Genomic DNA, 23079 nt, shown 5'->3' on the forward strand with positions numbered 1-23079 from the left:
CCACTTGCCTGGATGAGTGCAGCTCCAACAACACTCAACAAGCTCGACACCATCCAGGACAAAGCGGCCCGCTTGATTGACACCCCATCCACCACCCTAAACATTCACTCCCTTCACCACCACCGGCGCAGTGGCTGTAGTGTGTACCATCGACAGGATGCACTGCAGCAACTCGCCAAGGCTTCTTCGACAGCACCTCCCAAACCCACGACCTCTATCACCTAGAAGGACAATAGCAGCAGGCACATGGGAACACCACCACCTGCATGTTCCCCTCCAAGTTACACACCATCCCAACATGGAAATATATCGCCGTTCCTTCGTCATCACTGGGTCAAAATCCTCCTTCCTAACAGGACTGTGGGAGAACCTTCACCACATGGACTGCAGCGGTTCAAGAAGGCGGCTCGCCACCACCTTCTCGAGGGCAATTAGGGATGGGCAATAAATGCTGGCCTCGCCAGCGACACCCACATCCCATGAACGAATTTTAAAAAATGACATTGCTCAGTTCAAAACTTATTGGTAATGCCTTTTATAGTCCAAATTCACATTTCAACTGCTTGTTAAACATTTATGCTTTGTTTTCATGCATTTGTAAACAATTTTACAACACCAAGTTATAGTCCAACAATTTTTATTTGAAATCTACAAGCTTTCGGAGGCTTCCTCCTTCGTCAGGTAAATGTTCAGGAGCTCCTCGAAGCCTACGCATTTATACATATAGAACAATACACGGTGTTTACAGACTGCCCCTGCAACTGCCCGTTGCCAAGGCAATCACCGTGTTCAGACGGAGAGGTGTCACCTACAGAACCCCCGAATACACATTCAACAAAAAAACAAACAGGAAAAAAAAACAGAGAGGCAGAAACATCAGAGAAAGTCAGCAAATGACCCATTATATTAAAAACAGATAGCTTTTGTTCGCTGGTGGGGTAACGTGTAGCGTGACATGAACCCAAGATCCCGGTTGAGGCCGTCCTCATGGGTGCGGAACATGGCTATCAATTTCTACTCGACGATTTTGCGTTGTCGTGTGTCTCGAAGGCCGCCTTGGAGAACGCTTACCCGAAGATCGGTGACTGAATGTCCCTGACTGCTGAAGTGTTCCCCGACTGGGAGGGAACCCTCCTGTCTGGCGATTGTTGCGCGGTGTCCGTTCATCCGTTGTCGCAGTGTCTGCATGGTCTCGCCAATGTACCATGCTCCGGGACATCCTTTCCTGCAACGTATGAGGTAGACAACGTTGGCCGAGTCACAGGAGTATGAACCATGCACCTGGTGGGTGGTGTCCTCTCGTGTGATGGTGGTATCTGTGTCGATGATCTGGCATGTCTTGCAGAGGTTACCGTGGCAGGGTTGTGTGTTGTCGTGGACGCTGTTCTCCTGAAAGCTGGGTAATTTGCTGCGAACGATGGTCTGTTTGAGGTTGGGTGGCTGTTTAAAGGCGAGTAGTGGAGGTGTGGGGAAGGCCATAGCGAGGTGTTCGTCGTCATTGATGACATGTTGAAGGCTGCGGAGAACATCGCGTAGTTTCTCCGCTCCGGGGAAGTACTGGACGACGAAGGGTACTCTGTTGGTTGCGTCCCGTGTTAGTCTTCTGAGGAGGTCTATCCCGTTCTTACCAGGGCGTCTTTCAGAGTCTGTAGGTGTCCATCCCGTTCCTCCTCGTCTGAGCAGACCCTGTGTATTTGCAGGGCCTGTCCATAGGGGATGGCCTCTTTGACGTGGTTAGGGTGGAAGCTGGAAAAGTGGAGCACTGTGAGATTGTCCGTGGGCTTGCGGTAGAGTGAGGTGCTGAGGTGCCCGTCTTTGATGGAGATTCGTGTGTCCAAGAAAGAAACTGATTCTGAGGAGTAGTCCATGGTGAGCTTGATGGTGGGATGGAACTTGTTGATGTTATCGTGTAGTCTCTTTAGTGATTCTTCGCCGTGGGTCCATAGAATGGGTGCATTGTCATTTCAAATTCTAATTAGCAATTGTGATTTAACTTAACACCATTTTTCTTAATGGTTCTAAATGTTTTGGTAAACTGGACCCTAATAAAATGTTTGACCTAACCAAGCCCTGTATGCAAAGGATATGAGGTCAACCTTAGAAGGGGTAAGGTGAACAGACATTTTAGATTTAACCACTTCACACAAAGTGTGATGAATGTGTGGACAGGAGGCAGACAGTGTTAGAAAGTTCAAGAGGGAGCTAGACAGTTTTATTAGTGAAAGCAGTCATTGAAGGGTAAAGAAGAGAAAGTAAAGAATGGTAATTTTTGAACTTTGGGACTAGTCGGCTGGATCCAGTGGTCTTTCCCAGTCTTGTATGTACATATATGATCCCGGTATGTTGTCATAAATCAGTATTAAAAAATACACTTTATTTTGCCTAGCTTGAAACGCTGAGGAATAAACTTGGTCTACATAAAGACAATGAGGATGACGGAACTATTTTAAATAACACTTATAACCAAGAGGAACAAAGTCCCCGCTTCTCAAAAAACAAACTGAATGACAGGACCTCTGTTGCAGAAAAAGTTAACAATGACGAGCTATGTGAAGATGAAAAAAAACCCAAAAAAAACAAAAAGAAGAAAAAGAAATCTATAATTGGAGAACAACTTTTTGATGAGGAAGATTTGTACAAAGCTGCTATTCCAGAAACTGTGACGACTCTGCAAAAATCTAAGAAAAAGCGGTCAAAAAGTACCTTGGGAGTGGAAGACCATGTTGACAATGTGCTAAAGAGTGATATAGGAGAGGATGTGGATTCTTTAATCCACGCCTATGAGCAGCATATTGATGCAGGAGGTGGTAAAAAGAAAACAAAGAAAATCAAGGAGCGTTCACTTGAAACAATTTCGCATGTGTCTTCAATTTTAAACAACAAACTGGATAAGAAGAATAGGCAGAAAAAGTCATTGCCGACAGATGAGGGGGAAACAAGGTAAGGATGAAATTAAATAGCAATGTAATTTATCAAAGTTTTCCATTGTAGTATTTAACATGTAAGTGTATTTGGTCACAACCTGCGTCGTGCAATTCTCAGGTTTATAGGTACGCAATTATATAATCCTTAGGTTTATAACTAAACTACATATGAAACTATAGCTCAAACAGTAGATTTTACAGCAATCTGCTATAGATTTAATTTTTTTTTCCATCCAAGAAAATAAAAAGGTAAATCATTTTATGAACATATGGGTTTTTTTACAAGTTACGTTCTTGGTGTACAGTTTTACGCGCTGGGTGCACAGTTTTACATTCTTGGTATACAGTTTTACGCGCTGGGAGCCCATAATTGGAATATCAGGCAGCGGTTAGTGCATCCGTTTCACAGCCTGCCGTTTCCCATTCATTAATTTTAATGGATAGAAAATTGGATGGGTTGCACCGGATATTCCAGTATACACTTCCAATAGACACACATGCTATATGCTGGGAGCGCAAAGCCCATTTGGTCTATAAAGCATTCGGAGCCCATGTACGATTATTCTGTTGTTCATTTATCTCATACCACGTGGTGACCCTCTACTTTAAGGGACACTAAATTCCTTGCCTCTACCTACACTTGGGGGGTGGGGGGGAAATCAAACAATATTATTAATACTTCTGTAGCCATCAATTTCCCCTTCTCAGCAGATATCAGTACAGCTGCCTTTTAGTGGTATCACTTGACCCTGAGTCATCTACCTTTTGTGGAGTCTGCTCCATATGTCCATTCTGAGTGCTGGAAATCCCTTTTCGATCAAAATTTCCCTTATTTTCTGTACAATGTTTACTGATTTCTAACAAAGTGAAATCTGTTCCTTTTCTGCAGTCTGATTGAACTTTTAAGAGGCACAGGCCAATAAGATTGCATAAAAACAACAGAGGTAGATTCAGTTATTTAATGTAAGTTAGGGTGCATGGTTGACTTCACCCAACCTATTTAATTTCCAGCGGGAAAGCTCGGTATAAATAATGCTGGACCTCCAAAGTAATTCTCGTAAGAATCTGCCAGTTCTTCTCTTGTTGCTATTCAAACTACCATAAAGTAATGAACATAATCTGGTGGTATGATGACTGACACGGTCATCCATTCTGTGGATAACATTGAAGGGTATCATCATAGTATTATAGTAGGTACAGCACAGGAGGCGGCCATTCGGCCCGTCGTGCCAGTGCCAGCTCTTTGAAAGAGCTATCCATCTAGTCCCATTCCCCTACTCTTTCCCCATAGCCCTGAAATTTTTTTCCCTTCAAGTATTTATCCAATTCCCTTTTGAAAGTTACTATTGAATCTGCTTCCACCACCCTTTCAGACAGTGCGGTCCAGCTCATTACAGTTCTCTGGGTAAAAATACGTTTCCTCATATCGCCTCTGGCACTTTTCCCGATCACCTTAAATCTGTGTCCTCTGGTTACCAACCCTTCTGCCACTGGAAACAGTTTCTCCTTTATTTATTCTGTCAAAACCGTTCATGATTTTGAACCACCTCTGTCAAATCTCCCCATAACCTTCTCTGGTCTAAGGAGAATAACCCCAGCTTCTCCAGTCACTCTATATAACTGAAGTCCCTGGCACCATTCTAGCAAATCCCTTCTGCACCCTCTCTAATACCTTGACACCCCTCCTAAAGTGTGGTGCCCAGAATTGAACACATTACTTCAGCCTAACCAGAATTTTAAAAAGGTTTAGAGTAGCTTCCTTGCTTTTGTACTCTATGCCTCTATTAATAAAGCCCAGGATCCTGTATGCTTTTTTAACAGCCTTCTCAACTTGTCCTGCCACCTTCAAAGATTTGTGCATGTGCACTCCCAGGTCTCTCTGTTCCTGCACCCCCTTTAAAATTGTACCATTTAGTTTATATTGCCTCTCCTCATTCTTCCTACCAAAATGTATCACTTCACACTTCTCTGCATTAAATTTCATCTGCCATGTGTCTGCCCATTTCACCAGTCTGTCTATGTCCTCCTGAAGTCTGTTACTATCCTTCACATTGTTTACTACATTTCTGGGTTTCGTGTCATCTGCAAGCTACCTGAAATTATACCCTCTATACCCAAGTCAAGGTCATTAATATATATCAAAAAGAGCAGTGGTCCTAATACTGACTGCTGGGGAATACCACTGTATATGTCCCTTCAGTCTGGAAAAACAATCGCTCACCACTGCTGTCTGCTTTCAATCCCCTAGTCAATTTTGTATCCATGCTGCCACAGTCCCTTTAAAGCCCATGGGATTAAATTTTGTTAATAAGTCTATTATCTGGTACTTTATCAAATGCCTTTTGAAAGACCATATACACGACATCAACCGCATTACCTTCATCAATCCTCTTCGTTACTTCATCAAAGAACTCAAATCAGGTTAGATAAACACTATTTAACAAATCCGTGCTGACATTCATTTATTAGCCCATACCTTTCCAATCAATTTTGTCCTGGATTATTGTCTAAAAGTTTCCCCGCTACCAGCGTTAGGCTGACTGGCCTGTTACTGCTGGGTTTATCCCTCCCCTTTTTTGAACAGGGGTGTAACATTTGCAGTGCCCCTGTACCATCCCCATATTTAAGGAGGATTGGAAGATTGTGGCCAGAGCCGCCGTAATTTTCACCCATACTTCCCTCAGTAACCTAGGATGAATCCCATCTGGACTGGGTGACTTTTCTACTTGAGTACTGCCAATCTTTTAAGTACCGCCCCTTTATTTTTATCCTATCCAATGTCGCTACTACCTCCTCCTTTACTGCTACAATGGCAACATCCTCTTCTCTAGAGAAGATGGATGCGAAGTATTCATTTAGTATCACAGCTATGCCTTCTGCTTCCACAAGAAGATTTTCTTTTTTTTGTCCCTAATCCGTCCCATGCTTTCTTTGACTACCTTTCTACTAAAAGATTCTTGGGTTCCCTTTTATGTTAGCTGCTAATCTATTTTCATACTCTCTCTTTGCCCCTCTTATTCTCTTTTTTAGATATTCTCTGTACTTCCTGTATTCTGATTCTCTACTGTATTATGAACCTTACATTTGTCGTAAGCCTCCTTTTTCTGTTTCATTTTAATCTCTATATCTTTAGTAATCTAGGGCGTTCTAGCTTTGGATGCCCTTCCTTTCCCCCTTGTAGGAATGTATCTACTCTGTACCTGAACCAACTCCTCCATGAAGGCCTCCCATTGTTCAGTTACTGTTTTGCCTACCAATTTTTGATTCCAATCCACCTGGGCAAGATCCCTGAAATTTGCCACCCTCCAGTTAAGCATTTTCACATTTGATTGTTCCTTGTCCTTTTCCATAACTATTCTAAACCTAATAATATCATGATCACTGTTCTCCAAATGCTCCCCTACTGAAACATGCTCCACCTGCCCTCTGCCCTGAAGAGTTTTCTCAAAACTGCTTAGTGATTTATGAAACCTGTAAATGTTCAAAATGTACATAGTTCATGCTATAATTTTTCAGTGTTGTTTACCTCACAATTAATGTTATGCAGTTGCAAGTGTAAAATTCCAGATTTTCATTGTTGACATTGCTTTCATTTATATAGCTTTAGTGCTTTGTTACTGCATTTATATGTTGTGGATATTCATTTGTTCCAAAGTTTAAAAATGATGCAGTAAATGTCAACATGATGTTTCTTGTTTTTCTTCAACACTTCCTGAAAGGGTGGTGGAAGCAGATTCAGTAGTAATTTTCAAAAGGGAACTGGATATATACTTGAAGGGGGAACATTTGCAGGGCTAAGGGTAAAGAGTAGGTGAGTGGATGCAATTGGATTGCTCTTTCAAAGAGCCAGCTGTGCTGTATGATTCCATGCCCAACTGCAAGTTAAGCTTGCAAAATACTAGGCATGCTCATGCAAATTTCCATCATGATTTTGATATGTTAGGTGTGCAATAGAAGGGCTTCAGCCCATGTGAGGTTGAGGTGATCCTCTACTATAAGCTACAAGGTGGATTTGTGGCTAAAGGACAAATGGTTGCTGGGAGGGAGTCATTGCACTAGAGAAGGGACTCAGCTTCATGTCTGACATGTCTCTTTTTTTGCCAAATTTGGGTCTACTGTAAATACCTTCTTAGGATCAGTGGTGTTGCCCACTCCTTTAAGCAGTCTGAGCATTTTACTTTTCTGGGAATTGACTCACAAAGCACTACATCTACTTGTATGATAGCCTAACCCTGGGGTCTAACAGTAGTACGCCCTTGTGATCTGAACAGGATATTCCTGTCTTCCATTTTTCCCTTTGTGTGTATCTCCAATCTGTCCAAAGATGGAACGAGAAAACACTTTTCAAGACAAGGCCTGATATGAATCGATAAGCTGCTTTATTTCACAGCATGGTTGAAAAAACAGAAGTGAATTAATCAACTCCGATCATAATTAATTAGTGTAACTTATCTTCACATCATACAAAATAAAGAATATGCAATGCCACCTACCTAATTGCTTTTGAGCATTTCCAACCTCTTAGACTCCATAAAAGCCCTTGCAGCTTTCTCTTTTTAAAGACCTGACTGACTGACTGCCTCTGTCTCTGTGTTTTATGTTCATCTGTTCACAGCCAAAAAGGATCAGTGACTAACCAATACAATAGGCGTGAGCTGTTTTTTTGATTGCTGAATTAGGGTAATGAATTGCTTATTATCTACAGGCTCTACAGAGCAGGCTTGAAGGGCCAAATGGCCTACTCCTGCTCCTATTTTCTATGTGGAAACAACATAAAAGCTAGCTCATTAGCATTTTAATTACCAATCATCTCAGTACCTGTTTTTAAATTAGTCTGAGTACATTAGGCTGTAAAACACAACATATAAAGTAACTTTTTTCCCCCCAAAACCTTTTGGTCAAAAGATCCTGAAACATGACAATCAAGATCCTCATGTTAGGGTAAGCACTACTAAAACCAGTGCATAGCATTGGATTAAGTCTTATAGAACATCAAGATGTCTGGCACATCCTAAGGTGCCCTGTCTAGGTCCTTCCATCATGTTAAAAGCAAATGTCTATATTGCCTATATATAGCTGGTGAAACTAAGGATTGAGGCAACAGCTGTTGAAAAGTGGTACCTGGAAGCTGTGCATGAGAACACAATCATACATGTGGGGTTCAGAGCCTTTTATTCTGTTTTCATTTTATATATTTACCTAGCATTGGGTGTAGATTATATCGTTTCACAACGCATACATTTGCTATAACCAGAAATTTTCACAAACTAATTTTTGAAAAATATTTTTTCACATGTAATTCAGTGATTGCACAAACATGAGTTATGTTGTAAAATAGTAGTGCTCAGCTCTATATGCAAGAGTCACTTGTTTTACCGCTACACCTATGGGAATTGCAGATGAACAACTACTTCCCAGTTCAGTTGAACAGGGCTTGTGTCTATAAAAAGTAAATTAACACGCACTTGTGGACTTAATTTAAAAGTTTGGTATACGGTCCAGAAAAGGGCAGTATATTTTATTCAGGTCAGAAATGTCATTTATTTTAAAACACCCTTTTGTCTTCTTCCCAAGCGAAATGCACCTTTCAGAGCTGCAAGATAGCCAGGATGAAAATAATCTTAAAGGGAAAAAGATTTCTCACAGAAGATTAATGTCGTCTGAGTCTGAATTAGAAGTGATATGTGATGAAGAAAAACAGAGACATGGGGAAGAGGAGAAACAACAAAGAACAAAAAGAAAGAAGACCAAGAAAACTAAAAAAGGTGCAAAAATTGTGCAAGTAAAATTTCACTTAGAGGGATTTCAAAGCTGTGATATAGTACATTGCACAATAATTTGAGATTGATTTATATACTTTTGTAATTCATTGAAAGGACATTTTTTTGATAAAATATGGTATCAAAGTCACAATAATATATTCCATTTGCTATTTGAAAAAACTTGGTGTAATTTCATATAGAATAAAACCAATTATCTTTTCGACATGGAAATGAATGGTGATAGGAGCTTGGACTATTTACAGTCTTGATGTTGGGGAGTGCAAGGGGGGGGCCGCACACCTGAAACCCAGCATTGAGAGGCCCAGATGAAAGTGTGCATACGGGTAACTAACTGGTGCATTGGGTTAGCATACTGCCTTTTCATCTGAGATTTGGATCAAACTTAGCCCAGATTTATGGATTGAGCATCTCTCCCCTCCTGCCAGTAGTGCAGATCCTATAATTTGGGACAGTCTCAACTCAGTTCCTAGTGGGCAAAAACCCACAGCATAAATTTGCCTCTACTTGACACTAATTGGAACTAAATTGGCAATCTCCCTTAGAGAGGTTACAAGAATGGCTAGTGTAAGAAATGGAAACGTCAGGCTGTTGCAGTAGTGAGCACAATATTGAGTATAGGGTTAAGATACAATGTTAAGGAAGCATAGAAGGAGCTTTACCATGCAGCTGTTCATGCAGTGCCAACCTAGGAATGTTTGGTGCTGACACTTCGTACTTTAAATGGGAACGGGTTCCATTTCCCAGCATTATTTTTCCATTACTTTTACGTATATGTACAACATATTAAAAAAAAAGTTTGTGATCACTCATTCACATAAAGGGAGTAGTTTTAATTTCATTGCCGGTGAAAAACGATAGCAAATTGGCCACCTGTTTTACACCCACCAGATTTTTTTTTCTCTGGTGATAGAAGTTAAAATTACCCCCAAAATGTGAGAGGCGATTACTCATTTGTGATTCATTTGCTTGGCTTTAGCAGAGCTGCAAAAAGTCTTTGCCTAAGTCAAAATGAAAATGAAAATGAATGTGAATATTTTTGGGTCATGGTCACTATTTCTTTGAATGCTTTTACTGGGCAATGTGATTTTGAAAAGTCATTTAATGCAATGTTATACATTTGATATTTTTCATCAGTATCCGCACTGATTGCCCCAAAAACCATCAAAGCTCTGGTCAACACACATAATTTTTATTATCGTGTATAAAATACTTCAGAAATTATTTTTTTGCTCTGAATATGTACATTGCACATTGGCGAGCCCCAAAACTGAACTCTATATCGGCCCTATAAAACCTAGGTATTGGGCTTCTTTCTGCATTTACACTAAAATAATTCTGCAGTTAATAGCCTGTTTTTAATGAATGAAATACAAATAATCTAGAATGGATTTAAAAATGAATGGTTTAATATTGATCATGCTTATAAACAGACCCTGAAAATGTTTTGAAAAGGTTCAAAAATCTAGACATTTGAAAGGTGAAATACTGAACAAGGATGAGAGGAAATGCATCTTGCAGTCTCCCCCAACCCCTGCCCCTTGGGGCTAGAATGGCCTGTAAGCATGAGAGCGATATAGTCTCAAACATGTCTCTCTGGCTGCACTCCTTGAATTTTTAATTTAAAAAAAATCATTGGCATATCTATGTTTCAGATTGCTGTCCATCCAACTGTTCTCGATCAGGTCCTGAAAATCTGCAGAATAGAATAAAGTTCAGAAGTTTTGGCAGCTCTATTTTTTAAAAAAAAAATTCAAGTTGTCATTTAGTCAAATATGAGTGCATAACAAAAGCTAATGAAAGTAAAATTATTGTGCGCCCTAATGAATTTATCCAGGTTTTTATTTTATTTTTCTTTTGGCATTTTTAAGTATTGATTTTAATGTAATTAAATTCATTTAATACTTTATTGTGTACCTTTTAGAAATTTTAATTATAAAATGATCAATCCAAAGACAAATTTCACTTTACTTGCTATAGATTTTACCAAATAATTAATATTAGATAAATCCTGTGCACAGTGTCTGTTACAGAACTGAATGTAAATTGCTCTGTTTTGAGCAATTTGCTTACATTAATAAGCAAATCCAGATAACTTCAGCTGGACAAATGTGTAACGCATTTGACAATTTGAAACTTTAATCATACAGCTAATTATTTTCTATTAAGTTTATGGATTCACTAATCTAGTACCAGTAGGTGCCACTATTGTCATTTTGCGAGATTTTCCATACAGAAAATTGTCAGCTCTCCATATCTATATATTTCATGCATTACATGGGCTGGATGTAACATTGCAAACCCTATATCAACTGTAACTGGAAGTCTCATTATGAAAGTGTTCATGTTTACCTGCAATAACTGTAACAGTTGTAGCTGATGTCATGATAGGTCATTTTAATGTTAAAGATGTCGCAATCCTATCACACAATGCATAAAGTCTGGTGTCACCCAATAGCTGCTATTTTACACAGCATAGTTTTTTTAATTGCTTTGAGTCTGCAAGCAGTTACAAACTCTGGCAACTTGGAGCTGCAGAGTAAGTTTTTTTTAAAAAAAAAGAAGTGATTTTGCAGTCATATATGTTTTGATTTTCAGTTTTCTGAGGTAATTATGAACAGTTTTTTTTTACTTCATCTTTTAAATTTTACTTTCTTTGTGTCTTTTTCCTCCCTTTAGGTTTCATTGCCTTGTTTTGTCACTTTTCTTGTCACTTCTTAACAGTTCTGCTGTGCCTCCACTGTTGCACAGCCCTTTCTTGGACTGCCCCCTTCCTCACAAAGAAACCTTTTAAAGACCGTACTGATGTGCAGGCCAATGACTATATGATACATGGCCTGTTAATGGACTTTTGGTTCCTGCTGTTGCTGCTCTCTAAAGTTATGAGCAACTTAACCACACTAATTATGGGCTAGAAAGAGACATAATAGAAACATAGAAGACAAAAATATTGGAGTTATAGAGATGGTGGGAGAAGAAAGAAACCAATGCGGTGTGGGGGTGGGGAGCCGAGGTAGATAGATATTAGAGGTACAGATAGAGGGATTGCAGGAACAAAAACAGATTGGGGCTAGTGAGAGAGATCTGAGGACAAAGAAAGATAGATTGGGAACAGACAAGGAAAAATTTGGGCACAGAGAAATTGGGACTGAAAAGCACAAACAATAGGGGACAGAGACTGACGTTGGAGAGACAAAAAGAAATTGGTGGACAGAGATATGTACACCGAAACACACAGAGATTACAACATAGTAAAAGACATTCAGGAGACAAAAATAGAAAAGGATTGTAGTGACTGACAAACAAATCCACTGACAGACAAAGATCAAGTCACAGACATAAAAACTACAGGTGACACAAAAACAATGTAGGAGGACACCACAAATAAGAGACATATATAGAAAAATCAGGAGGCCTCCAGAAAATATGGATAGCGGTACATTTCGGTGGCACAATGACTCAGAAATCTATGGACACAGACAAAGATGAAGTTACAGGAAGAAACACAGAGATAATGACGACAGAGGGAAAGACACAAGGATCAGACGATATTCACATATCAGGTTTAAAAAAAAATAAAGATTTCTCCAACATCGCACACATCTTTGAACAAGGAGGCATAGAGCTCACGAATATTGAAGGCTATGGTCTTCCCATTGTTTAACTAGAGGAAATTGCGACCCACCCAAGACTGGATATTGGACAAACAATTTGACAACACAGAAGCAGTGGACCTGCCTCAGCTCTGCTCTCTGGAAAGTTTTCCTCAAATTCCTCTGCCTCTCTATCTCCCTTCCCACCTTAAAAAGCCTCTCAAAACACATCTCTTTGCGATCTTCAGTCACCCTCTCACAAAGACTCAATGCCTACTCTTGTCCTCCTCTGAAGCGCCCTGGTCCATTGTTTTATGTTTTTTTTAAAAATTGATTTTAAAAGCGCAGGAAACCTATTCCTGACAACAGCTGGGAATGTGGCTTTTGACAATGGCCACTGGGGTCGATGCTTGAAGTTAGGTCAGTGTTGAGGTGGGAGAGAGGCAGCAGTGGTCATTTTAGGAGTCACAGCATGGAGGATCCGGACATGGTGGAGGGAAGGCAGCAGTATTGGGCCTATGACCCTATTTTAGTATCTCCAAGCTAGGTGGCGCTGTGGAGAACAGTGCTGCCTGACTTGGACATGCAGCTGGGAGGTCTTAGAGGTATGTAAGCAACTGTGCCACTTTCCTTGGAGGCTAAGGTTGGAGGACTCAGAGATAAGTGAAATGAACAGAGGTTTAATCGTGACAGAAAAGTGTGATGGAAATGGGCATGACAGGAAAATGTTACAGGAAGTGTTACTTTAGTATTGCATATGCATGCACTTCCTGTAATGTATAATATTTGATACTGTTAGTCATAATGAAGAGATGATATCAGCAGTATCATGGGAAATCTACTCGTACTGAGTATTTGCAACAGTTTTTTTATTCGTTCATGGGATGTGGGTGTCGCTGGCAAGGCCAGCATTTATTGCCCATCCCTAATTGCCCTTGAGAAGGTGGTGGTGAGCTGCCTTCTTGAACCACTGCAGTCCGTGTGGTGAAGGTTCTCCCACAATTGTTGAAAAGAAAATAAGCAATAATGCCTGGCTAAAATGGGTTGTAACACGCATTTGTTAACTGTTAAGATGTTTAAAAGAAAATAACCTGAGTCATTGACCTAGCGTGCAGTGTTACAGAAACGATGTGAATGCCTGCACTAACCAGTCTTAAGTTTCTAATATCAGCCTTGCTATTGGGGAGGGAGAGGTACTGAAAAGAAGGAGCGAAGTTGGGGAGGGGGTATGTCATCTTGAGTACCCTAATGCAACTTTTAGAGAAAGTAAAAAATGTATTGTATTCATTGTTTTCCCATGGCAGCAGCAGCATTAGTAGCGGATGAAATGGAGATAAAAGAACCCCATGAAGAAATAATGCAAGAATATCCTGAAGATGAAGAAGTTGCTTCTGAATTAGAGGCTGAACAACAGCAGCAGAGGCCAAAATACATTACTGATGACAGTCTGGTCCTCGGTGTATATATCCACAGAGCAGACGGATTAAAAACCGATATCCTAACATCGCATCCCTCAGTGAAAGTTCATGTAGTTAACGAAATATCTGGGCAATATGTTAAGAAAGAACACAGGTGAGATTCTAGGCTTAAAAAATCTGTTGAGTCAAGCAATACATAACAAATTGAGTTGATGATTCAAAGTGCAAAGAAAACTTTTATGTAACCTATATATTGAATTACAAGATAAACATTATACATTTGCAAGATGGCACAAAATCTTTAATGCAACTTAAACATCGGTTACAAATGAAAGAAGAAAGGGTTTACATTTATTTTGCACCTTTCGTGTCCTCAGGATGTCCCAAAGCACTTTACAGCCAATTAATTATTTTTGAAGTGTAATCACTGTTGTAATTTTGGGAAATAAGGCAACCAATTTGTGCACAGCAAGGTCCAATAAACAGCACTGAGATAACTGACCAGTTAATCAGCTTTGGTGATGGTTGAGGAATAATGTAAGGTTCATAATACAGTAGAGAACCTATTGCTGAATGCAGAAAGTACAGAGGATATCTTAAAAAAGGGAATAAGAGGGACAAAGAGAGAGTATGAGACTAGATTAGCGGCTAACATAAAAGGGAACCTAAAAGTCTTTTATAAACATATAAATAGTAAAAGGGTAGTCAAAGGAAGGGTGGGACTGATTAGGGACAAAAAAGGAGATCATCTTGTGGAGGCATTGGGCATGGCTAAGATACTAAATGAATACTTTATATCCGTCTTCACTAGAGAAGAGGATGCTGCCATTGTAGCAGTAAAGGAAGAGGTAGTAGCGATATTGGATAGGATAAAAATAGTTAAAGATTGGCAGTACGCAAAGTAGAAAAGTCACCCGGTCCAGATGGGATGCATCCTAAGTTACTGAGGGAAGTAAGGGTAGAAATTGCGGAGGCTCTGACCTGATCTTCCAATCCTCCTTAGATATGGACTGTGCTGGAGGACTGGAGGATTGCAAATGTCACACCTCTGTTCAAAAAGGAGGAGGGATAAAGCCGGCAATTACAGGCCAGTCAGCCTAATGTCAGTAGTTCAAAAACTTTTAGACACATTAATCCAGAACAAAATTAATTGGCACTTGGAAAAGTATGGGATAATTATTGAAAGTCAACATGGATTTGTTAAAGGAAAATCGAGTTTCACAAACTTGATTGAGTTCTTTGATGAAGTAACAGACTGGGTTGATGAGGGTAGTGCGATTGATATTGTATATATGGATGTCCAAAAGGCAAAATTGAAGCCCATGGGATTAAAGGGACAGTGGCAGCATGAATACAAAGTTGGCTAAGGGACAGAAAGCAGAGTAGTGATGAATGGTTGGTGTTCAGACTGGAGGAAAGTATACACTGGTGTTCCCCAGGTGTCAGTATTAGGACCTCTGCCCTTTTTGATACATATTAATATCCTGGACTTGGGTATAGAGGGTATAATTTGAGTTTGCAGATGGCACGAAACTCTGAAATGTAGTAAACAATGTGAAGGATAGTGACAGACTTCACGTGGACATAGACAGACCGGTGAAAAGGGCAGACACATGGCAGATGAAATTTAATGCAGAGAAGTATGAAGTGATACATTTTGGTAGGAAGAATGAGGAGAGGCAATACAAACTAAGTGGTACAATTTTAAAGCGAGTGCAGGAACAGAGACACCTGGGGGTGTATGTACACAAATCTTTGAAGGTGGCAGGACAAGTTGAGAAGGCTGTTTTTTAAAAAAAAAGCATACTGGATCCATGGCTTTATTAATAGAGGAATAGAGTACAAAAACAAGGGAGTTATGGACGAAATTGGGGAGGGGGTCAGCCAGCACCAGGATTGTGGGGGTGGGAGGTCCAGCATCGGGGTGGGGGGCGGACAATCGCAGGGTCATGTCACGCCAGGTGAGCTTGTTGGGCCTAGATGAAGCACTCTTGCTCCTCCAGGCCCACAAGCAGTGCATTAAAGGCACTCGCCTCATGGATCCTGCCTGCTTTTACCTGATATGAATCGGAAGCGATGGGAAACCCGAACAGGTAAGGTTCATTTAACTTTTGCAATACACAAAGAATTAAGTATCTCAACTATTTCAACGAGGTATGTTGCCCATTTAAGTATCTGCTCGCTGGCTTTAAGTGAGGGCGGGACTTCCTGGTGTCTGTTGTACGCACGCACCAAACATTCCTGGGTCAAACCCGGAAGTGGGTGTGTTGAAGCTGGGATGCAGTCCCGCTTCAAAAAGCTATTATTTTAACCTCCCACCCGTTCTTGGGGTTAAAATTACCCCCATTGTGTTCAATTCTGGGCACCAAACTTTAGGAAGGATGTCAAGGCCTTAGAGCGGGTGCAGATGAGATTTACTAGAATGGTACTAGGGATGAAGGACTTCAGTTAGGTGGAGAGATTGGAGAAGCTGGGGTTGTTCCCCTAAGAACAGAGAAGGTTAAGAGGAGATTTGATAGAGATGTTCAAAATCATGAACGGTTTTGGCAGAGTGAATCAGGAGAAACTGTTTCCAGTGACAGAAGGGTCGGTAACCAGAGGACACAGATTTAAGGTGATCGGCAAAAGAGCCAGAGGCGACATGAGGAAACATTGTTTTTATGCAGTGAGTGTAATGATCTGGAATGTACTGCCTGAAAGTGTGGTGGAAGCACACCGGGCCTGAGTTAATGTATCATCGGAAAGATGGCACCTCTCACGGTGCAGCAGCACTCCCTCAGTACTGTATTGAAGTGTCAGATTAGATTATATTAAAAATCCCATTGAAATGCTAGGTTTTCAATTTGTTTGCATGGTATTCTTGTACTAGTTGTAATTAGTGAGATCATCAGTGAGTCTATTAGTAGCTAGTAGTTATCTACCCATATAGAACCATAGAAAAGATACAGCACAGAAGGGGGCCGTTCGGCCCATCGTGTCCGCGCCAGCTTGAAGAACAAGCAGGTGCCCATTCTAATCCTACCTTCCAGCACCCGGTCCATAGCCCTGCAGCTTACAGCAGTTTAGGTGCAGGTCCAGGTACTTTTAAAAAGAGTGTAGGGTCCCTGCCTCTACCGCCAATTCGGGCAGTGAATTCCATACGCCCACCACCCTCTGGGTAAAAAAGTTTTTCCTCGTGTCCCCTCTAACCCTTCTGCCAATCAGCTTAAATCTATGTCCTCTAGTTCTTGAACTCTCTGCTGGGGAAACAGGTACTTCCTGTCTACTCTATCTGGGCCCCTCTTAATTTTGTACACCTCAATCAAGTCTCCCCTCAGCCTTCTCTGCTTCAAGGAAAACAACCCTAACCTATCCAATCTCTCCTCGTAGCTGCAATTTTCAAGCCCTGGCAATATTCTTGTAAATATAATTAAAAGTTTCATATCTAGCACAAGTTCACAGACCAAGGGAAAATGACCGTGTGTCATAGGCTGTATAAAAGCTGATTGGTTGCACTTTAGTGACTGAAAATTAAGCCAATCAGAAAACGTTAAACACTGGCTATTTTAACTCTTGGGCCTCATTAACAGCTGGTCCACTTCCCACCTGGAACAGGCAGGAAAAAGTTGCCAGCCTCCTGAAAATCAGACGGCCCATTCCCACCCGCAAGTAACCTGGCCAATTTTTAACTGGCCACCTTCCACTGGGGACTGGCAGGATTAAAATCGCCCCCTCTTTTTCTCCTCCCCCTCCCATTTTCTTTTTAAAAAGAGCAGAATTATATATTTTTTTCCTTTTTAAATCTTAGACTTTTTTCTCTGAAATCTGTCTCTTTTGATTTTATTAGTTTTCCTTTGCTACCTTTTTGTTCGTTCTCCAGTCCTGCAGGTCATTTTTGTAATGTGAAAAAAATTTTGAGAAATAGTAAAATGCATTGACACAAAAGTGTCAGTGCAATTTTGGAGCTGGGTTCTAATCTGATTCCAGCGCTCACTAAAGCCAGACAGTGTGAAGCTTCCTCCAGGAACCTGTCTTTAAGTGCTTGGGCTTTGCAGCAGGTAGAGTGTTCACATCATCTGATGTGAATATCCATCAGTATGTGAGTATCCAGCTGTTAGCTTTCTTCTCCCTCATTGGTTAAAAAGTACCTGGACCTGCACTTAAAGTGCTGTAAGCTGCAGGGCTACGGACCGGGTGCCGGAAGGTGGGATTGGAATGGGCACCTGGTTGTTCTTCGAGCCGGCGCGGACATGATGGGCCAAATGGCCCCCTTCTGAGCTGTATCTCTTCTGTGGTTCTATAACTCTAGAAACCACTATGGGAGCAAAGTGGTGGAGTCGAAGTTTGGGCTACAGTGTTAATGTCGCTTCAGAGTTGCAACAGGAACTCTAGGCCTCTATATCCAGCTGCGGTTTAATTAAAAAAAACATGCTCCTGGCTTCGGGCTACCCATGAGCATTATCCTGGAAGATCTAGTGCTATATTTAATCATTGTTCTTCATTGATAAATAATTTATTTTTCTTGCACCAAAGCTTTGAAATGTTGGCCACAGCTGATGTAGTGTTCGTAGTTCTTCCATTTTTTTTGGTGCATCTATAATGGTTACAGCCATTAAGTTTACCTAACCTCAAAGTACCACATGATAGAATGTCTGTCAAGGATATGCCAGCTTCCCTGCCAATGGGAAGTGAAGAGTGTTTACCAGACCCTGGAACGTGTTGGACATTTTGAGCATTATTTGGCAATGGTGGATTTAATGATACATCTTTTTAAAAAGATGTATTTTTTTTAGCACGAAAGAGGGCAGTAAGCTTCTGGACAGTTTGGCAGACTTGCTTGAATTGCTAGAAGGTCCTTTTTTTAACCTTTTGTTATACAGCCCATTTTTTTTAAATTGAAAAAACATTTCAATTGTTTCTATAATACTATTCTGCTGTACATCACACAGTAACTAAAATATACATATGGAGAATATGATGGAGCGGCCCTTGCATTGTACTTCTGCTGAGACTCTAGTGGGATTGCAGAGGAAAGGCCACAAATTAGTCCAGCACTCAGATATGCTAGGTCTTGGACTTCTGTCATAGTTCCTGCTTATGCTTGAGGTCAGAGCCCACACCTACCTGAAAAAAGGCCAGAGGCATAGAAGAGGAGAGGACTGAGGGTGGGGACTTCCAAGCCAAGAGTTTCTGCGTCCCCAGCCTTTCATATGCCTGGCAGACCATTTCCACCCTATACACAGTGTGAGACCAGATGTATCAGTAGCTCAATTGGCAGAAGGTGGGCCCACCAAGGGTCCACATCTGGGTTGTCCCCGAAGACAGCAGATAATTATTTTTTGGTAATGACCCACTTAGTGGTGGGGATTGAGGGGAGTACTGGTGGCTGGTTTCCAGGCCTAGACCCATGAACTTTAGTGAGGTCAGTGATGGAGGTGCTAGAAGGGCGCATCATGGCACTTGAGGCATTATGCTAGACCCCTGGATTTTTGGCCCTGATATGTTTAATGAAGTTTTTTTTTAAAGTTTGCCAAATTAACCTTCCAGAACGGTTGAATAAAATGGATATATGAAGTATTTGTCACAATTTCTTTCATGCATAGAAACTCGTGCAGGAACCAATCAGCACAGTGATACAAGCGTATTGAGTAGGACTTTGAAAAAAAATTGTTAGGTGGCTAGCATTTCGTGACATTATTTAAAAGTGTATTCTAAATAGTGAAACCAATAGATACAATGAGTGTGTTCCACATGTCTTTATAAACTTCTTAATCTTTGTTTTTATAGCTTATGATTTCCTGAGTGTCTTTGTTATATTTAGCCACACTCATATGTGAAACCCATAAGTATCTTCCACATGTTTGTTGCTGGGGTAGGTAACCATTGCCCTCTGTTACCTCACCCAATTGGCCATTTTCCAGGTGTGAGTCTTAATGGCAAGTTTCAGCAGACTATTTGACTGCAGGAGGCATCACAGCTGTGCCCGATCCTATACTGACCCAACCTCCATATACACCCACTTTCAGCAGGAGTCACTGTAAAGTGATCAAAGACGGGAACAATGGCTGATTTTCCACTTCTTAACTGAGGGGAGCTGTGGCCAATTGAGCTTGGACAAGCTCATTTAGCATTGGAAAAGCCTCTTTATGCTACTTTGTAATGACAGAAATAAATTATTCTTCAGGGATGGAAGTATTGAGTGCTTGGGGAAGTCTTTTCTATCCCATGTAAGGAAATGATTCCCTATATACTCAAAGTATATTCTTAAAAATATAAGTGAGGTGAAGACTTTTTTTTAAAAAATGAAATAAAGTTTAACTGTGCAAGAAGAGATTAAAACAGAAATGAGAGAAGACTGAAGACAGAGGGAACTCAAATTAGTTCTGTTATGCACTCCAGCATTGTCTATGGCTAATACTTCAAATTGGAAATGTGCGTTCTGAATTAAATTAAAGTTAAATGCTTGCAGTAAACAAACTCTTGGTTTGGTATTGAAATGTATTAGTGCAGTTGTTTATGTAGGAGTAAGTGTGCATATATCTTTATAGTTCAGTGAATGGCACTCTAGTCTGTACCATTTTATTTCTTCCCTTTCAATTCCAATAAAAGGGCACTATGTTCAGCACATGACACATTTCTAAAGTATACTGATGAGAAAAAGCAGTTGGGAATACTGGACTTAAAGCTTGCTCTATCTGCTGACGCACTTGGAACATCCCTTAACTTGCATCAAAAAAAATGATTTTGCAAATTGGTCATCAGCAGCAATGTTAGGCCAAGCATTGTATAACCAAATGCAGATATTTAGTCATATTTGTAATTCTCTCATGCTTATTTTGAATACTGTGCACGGAATATTTTGCAAAACCACAAGCCAATAAAGATGATCAATATTACAGGAATGATTTTCACATCTATATGTGAGTAACATTTGTCTGTGGTATACTATAGTTTGTATTATTAGGTAACACATCATAACTGATGTTTTATGTTTTGGAACACTAAATTTGGTGACTGACTGTACAGACGCAGACATGCATGTCATAGCTAATGGTCTGAGTAAATCTGCAAGGTTATTTGAATAAAAGCACCTAAATTAAGAGTGAAATAAAGACTTGTATTTATATAGCCCCTCCTCAGATTTCTCTGAAGTGCCCCAAAGGTCTTCAGATGCAGTTAATTACTTTGAAATGCAGTGACTGTAGACAAATGGGGTGTACAAACGGCAATGAGGTGAACGAGTGATCAGCTAATCTGTTTGTCGTGCTGTCAGCTGAGGTAAGATTGTTGACCAGGGAACCTGGAGAATTCCCTACTCAATAATTTCATGTGACCGTTAATGTCCACTGGATCAGGCAGAAAGGGTATCAATTTAACGTTTCATCCAAAGAAGTATATCTGACAATGCAGCAGTGCTGCACTGCAATGTCACACTAGGTTAAGTGGCCAAGTTTTCAAATAGTATTGAACCCATGACCTTCAAAGGTGAGAGTGCCATCAGCTATGTCAAGCTCATGCTGCCATTCAGAGTTTGGTTGTAACTGCAAACCAGTAGAATGATGCATAAACATTTAGATTTTGTTCTGTTACTGTATTTTGTAATAAGTGTTTAATGTCAGTTAAAGTAAAAAAAAATGAAAAAAAGTGATAAAGCTGCCTTTATTGAATGCAATTAGGTCATTAGTATGTAATTTGAGCAGGAATTCAACATAATTTTTAGGGTAGGGTAAAGGCCATAAGCCCCAATAGGCCTGTCAATTTTTATTCGATAATCCTCCCATAACTGCTTTCTCACCACACCCTACAATCCCATCTATCTTTAAAAATGGATCTATTTGCCTCTTAAAGTAATTTCTACTGTTTGCATCAATGTCTTTTCCTAGTAATTTATTCTTTGGGTGGTGGGTGGTGTGGAGCAAAGTTCTACCTAACTTCCCTTTACCATAATGAACCATTTGTCCTGAAAACTTTAACACCCCCTTCATAATATTGAAAACTTGAATTGAAAGGAAAGTCCAAGTATTTTTTTATTCAATATGCTCCCCCCTTTTAACGGGAAAACAAGGAACTTGCCTGAAATTTAATTGATACTTTTTTGAAGATGGAAATTTTTCTGCTGGAATAGACTTTTGGACAAGGCCTATCTTTCTGCTGTGCTACTACAGGGAGTATCTTGGAATGGTTCCGGTGCGCTCATCAGGGGATGTGACTTCGCACCAGCCTATGCACTGCTAGAATTCCCCATCCCTCAAAGCGTGCTACAAGTTAGGAATGCGTGGTTTGCTAGGTTTTGATGGCTGCAGAGAGGTACCCATGCTGTTTCTAATGAACTGCTCCAGGTCTCTCCTGGTTGTTGATGTTTCTGGGTGGCCTATCAGGTGGGGAGACCCTATTTGAGGGGCTTTATGCTGGCAGGAAAATTAATTCTAGTAAAAGGCAAAAGAATTTCAGGTCAATACATAATTTTCACCTTTAAAAGGAGGGAGTACTCCCCTAGACTAGCTATTTGTCACCAAGGCAGCAATGACTAAAAACAGTTTTTATTACTATTTTTAGTGTATATTTCATCATCTCATTCTTCCTCCCAAAATATATCGCCTCACATTTTTCTGCCTTAAATTTCATCCAACATCTACCTGCCTAATCTACGAACATGTCTATGATGCCCTCCTGAAGCCACTTAGATCCTTTTGAAAGTGTCAGCTTGACTCATTTGGTAGCAATCTCACCTCCTGAGTTAGAAAGTTGTGGGTTTAAGTACCACTCCAGAATTTATCTAGTGTAGAACTGAGGAAATGCTGCATTGTCAAAGGTACTGTTTTTCAGACGACATATTGAACCGAAGCCCTGGCTGCCTGTTCAGGTGGACGTAAAAGATTGCATGCCGCTATTCGGTGGAGAGCAGAGGCGGTCTCCTGGCCAACATTCACCCTTCAACCAAAACGCATTATTTGCTCACTTACTGTTTGTGGGACCTTTCTGTAAGAAAGCTGGCTGCCAGGTTTGCCTACAAAACAAGTGTCTACACTTCAAAAAATCAATTTATTGGCTATGAAGTGCTTGAGACATCTCATGGGTAAGAAAGGCACTATATAAATGCAAGTTTTCTTTTTCTTCTCGAGTTAACCCCGTTCCCTATTTTTGTTAATTATGGTATTACCCCCCCCCCCCCATACCTGAGTCCAGATCATTTTTATATACTGATGTGAACAGTGACATCACTGTTTTCAGACATGACTGTCTGTCCTAATTAACTCCTATTTTTCTAAATTTTTACTTTTATCTTGTATTCTGGCCTGTAAAAGCTTGCCCACTACTGATATAAAGCTGATTGATTTGTAATCACCTGGGGTTTATCCCTTCTTTTCTGAACAGAGGTGTTACA

General features: G+C 40.4%; 1 protein-coding gene across 7 annotated transcripts in view; it reads left to right on the forward strand.

Annotated features, from left to right (window-relative positions):
* The window catches only part of ahi1 (Abelson helper integration site 1), a 344784-nt gene that overhangs the window by 96223 nt on the left and 225482 nt on the right, over window positions 1-23079 (forward strand). For 6 of the 7 annotated variants that reach the window (XM_067984827.1, XM_067984826.1, XM_067984829.1 and 3 more), the window contains exons 4-6: window positions 2387-2940; window positions 8499-8689; window positions 13602-13869. In XM_067984827.1, the coding sequence (XP_067840928.1) occupies window positions 2387-2940; window positions 8499-8689; window positions 13602-13869 (1013 nt within the window). The remainder of the gene's footprint in view (window positions 1-2386; window positions 2941-8498; window positions 8690-13601; window positions 13870-23079) is intronic. The other variant, XM_067984828.1, reaches the window with a different exon arrangement.

The sequence above is a fragment of the Heptranchias perlo genome, chromosome 5, assembly GCF_035084215.1.
Source record: "Heptranchias perlo isolate sHepPer1 chromosome 5, sHepPer1.hap1, whole genome shotgun sequence".
Taxonomy (NCBI): Eukaryota; Metazoa; Chordata; class Chondrichthyes; order Hexanchiformes; family Hexanchidae; genus Heptranchias; species Heptranchias perlo.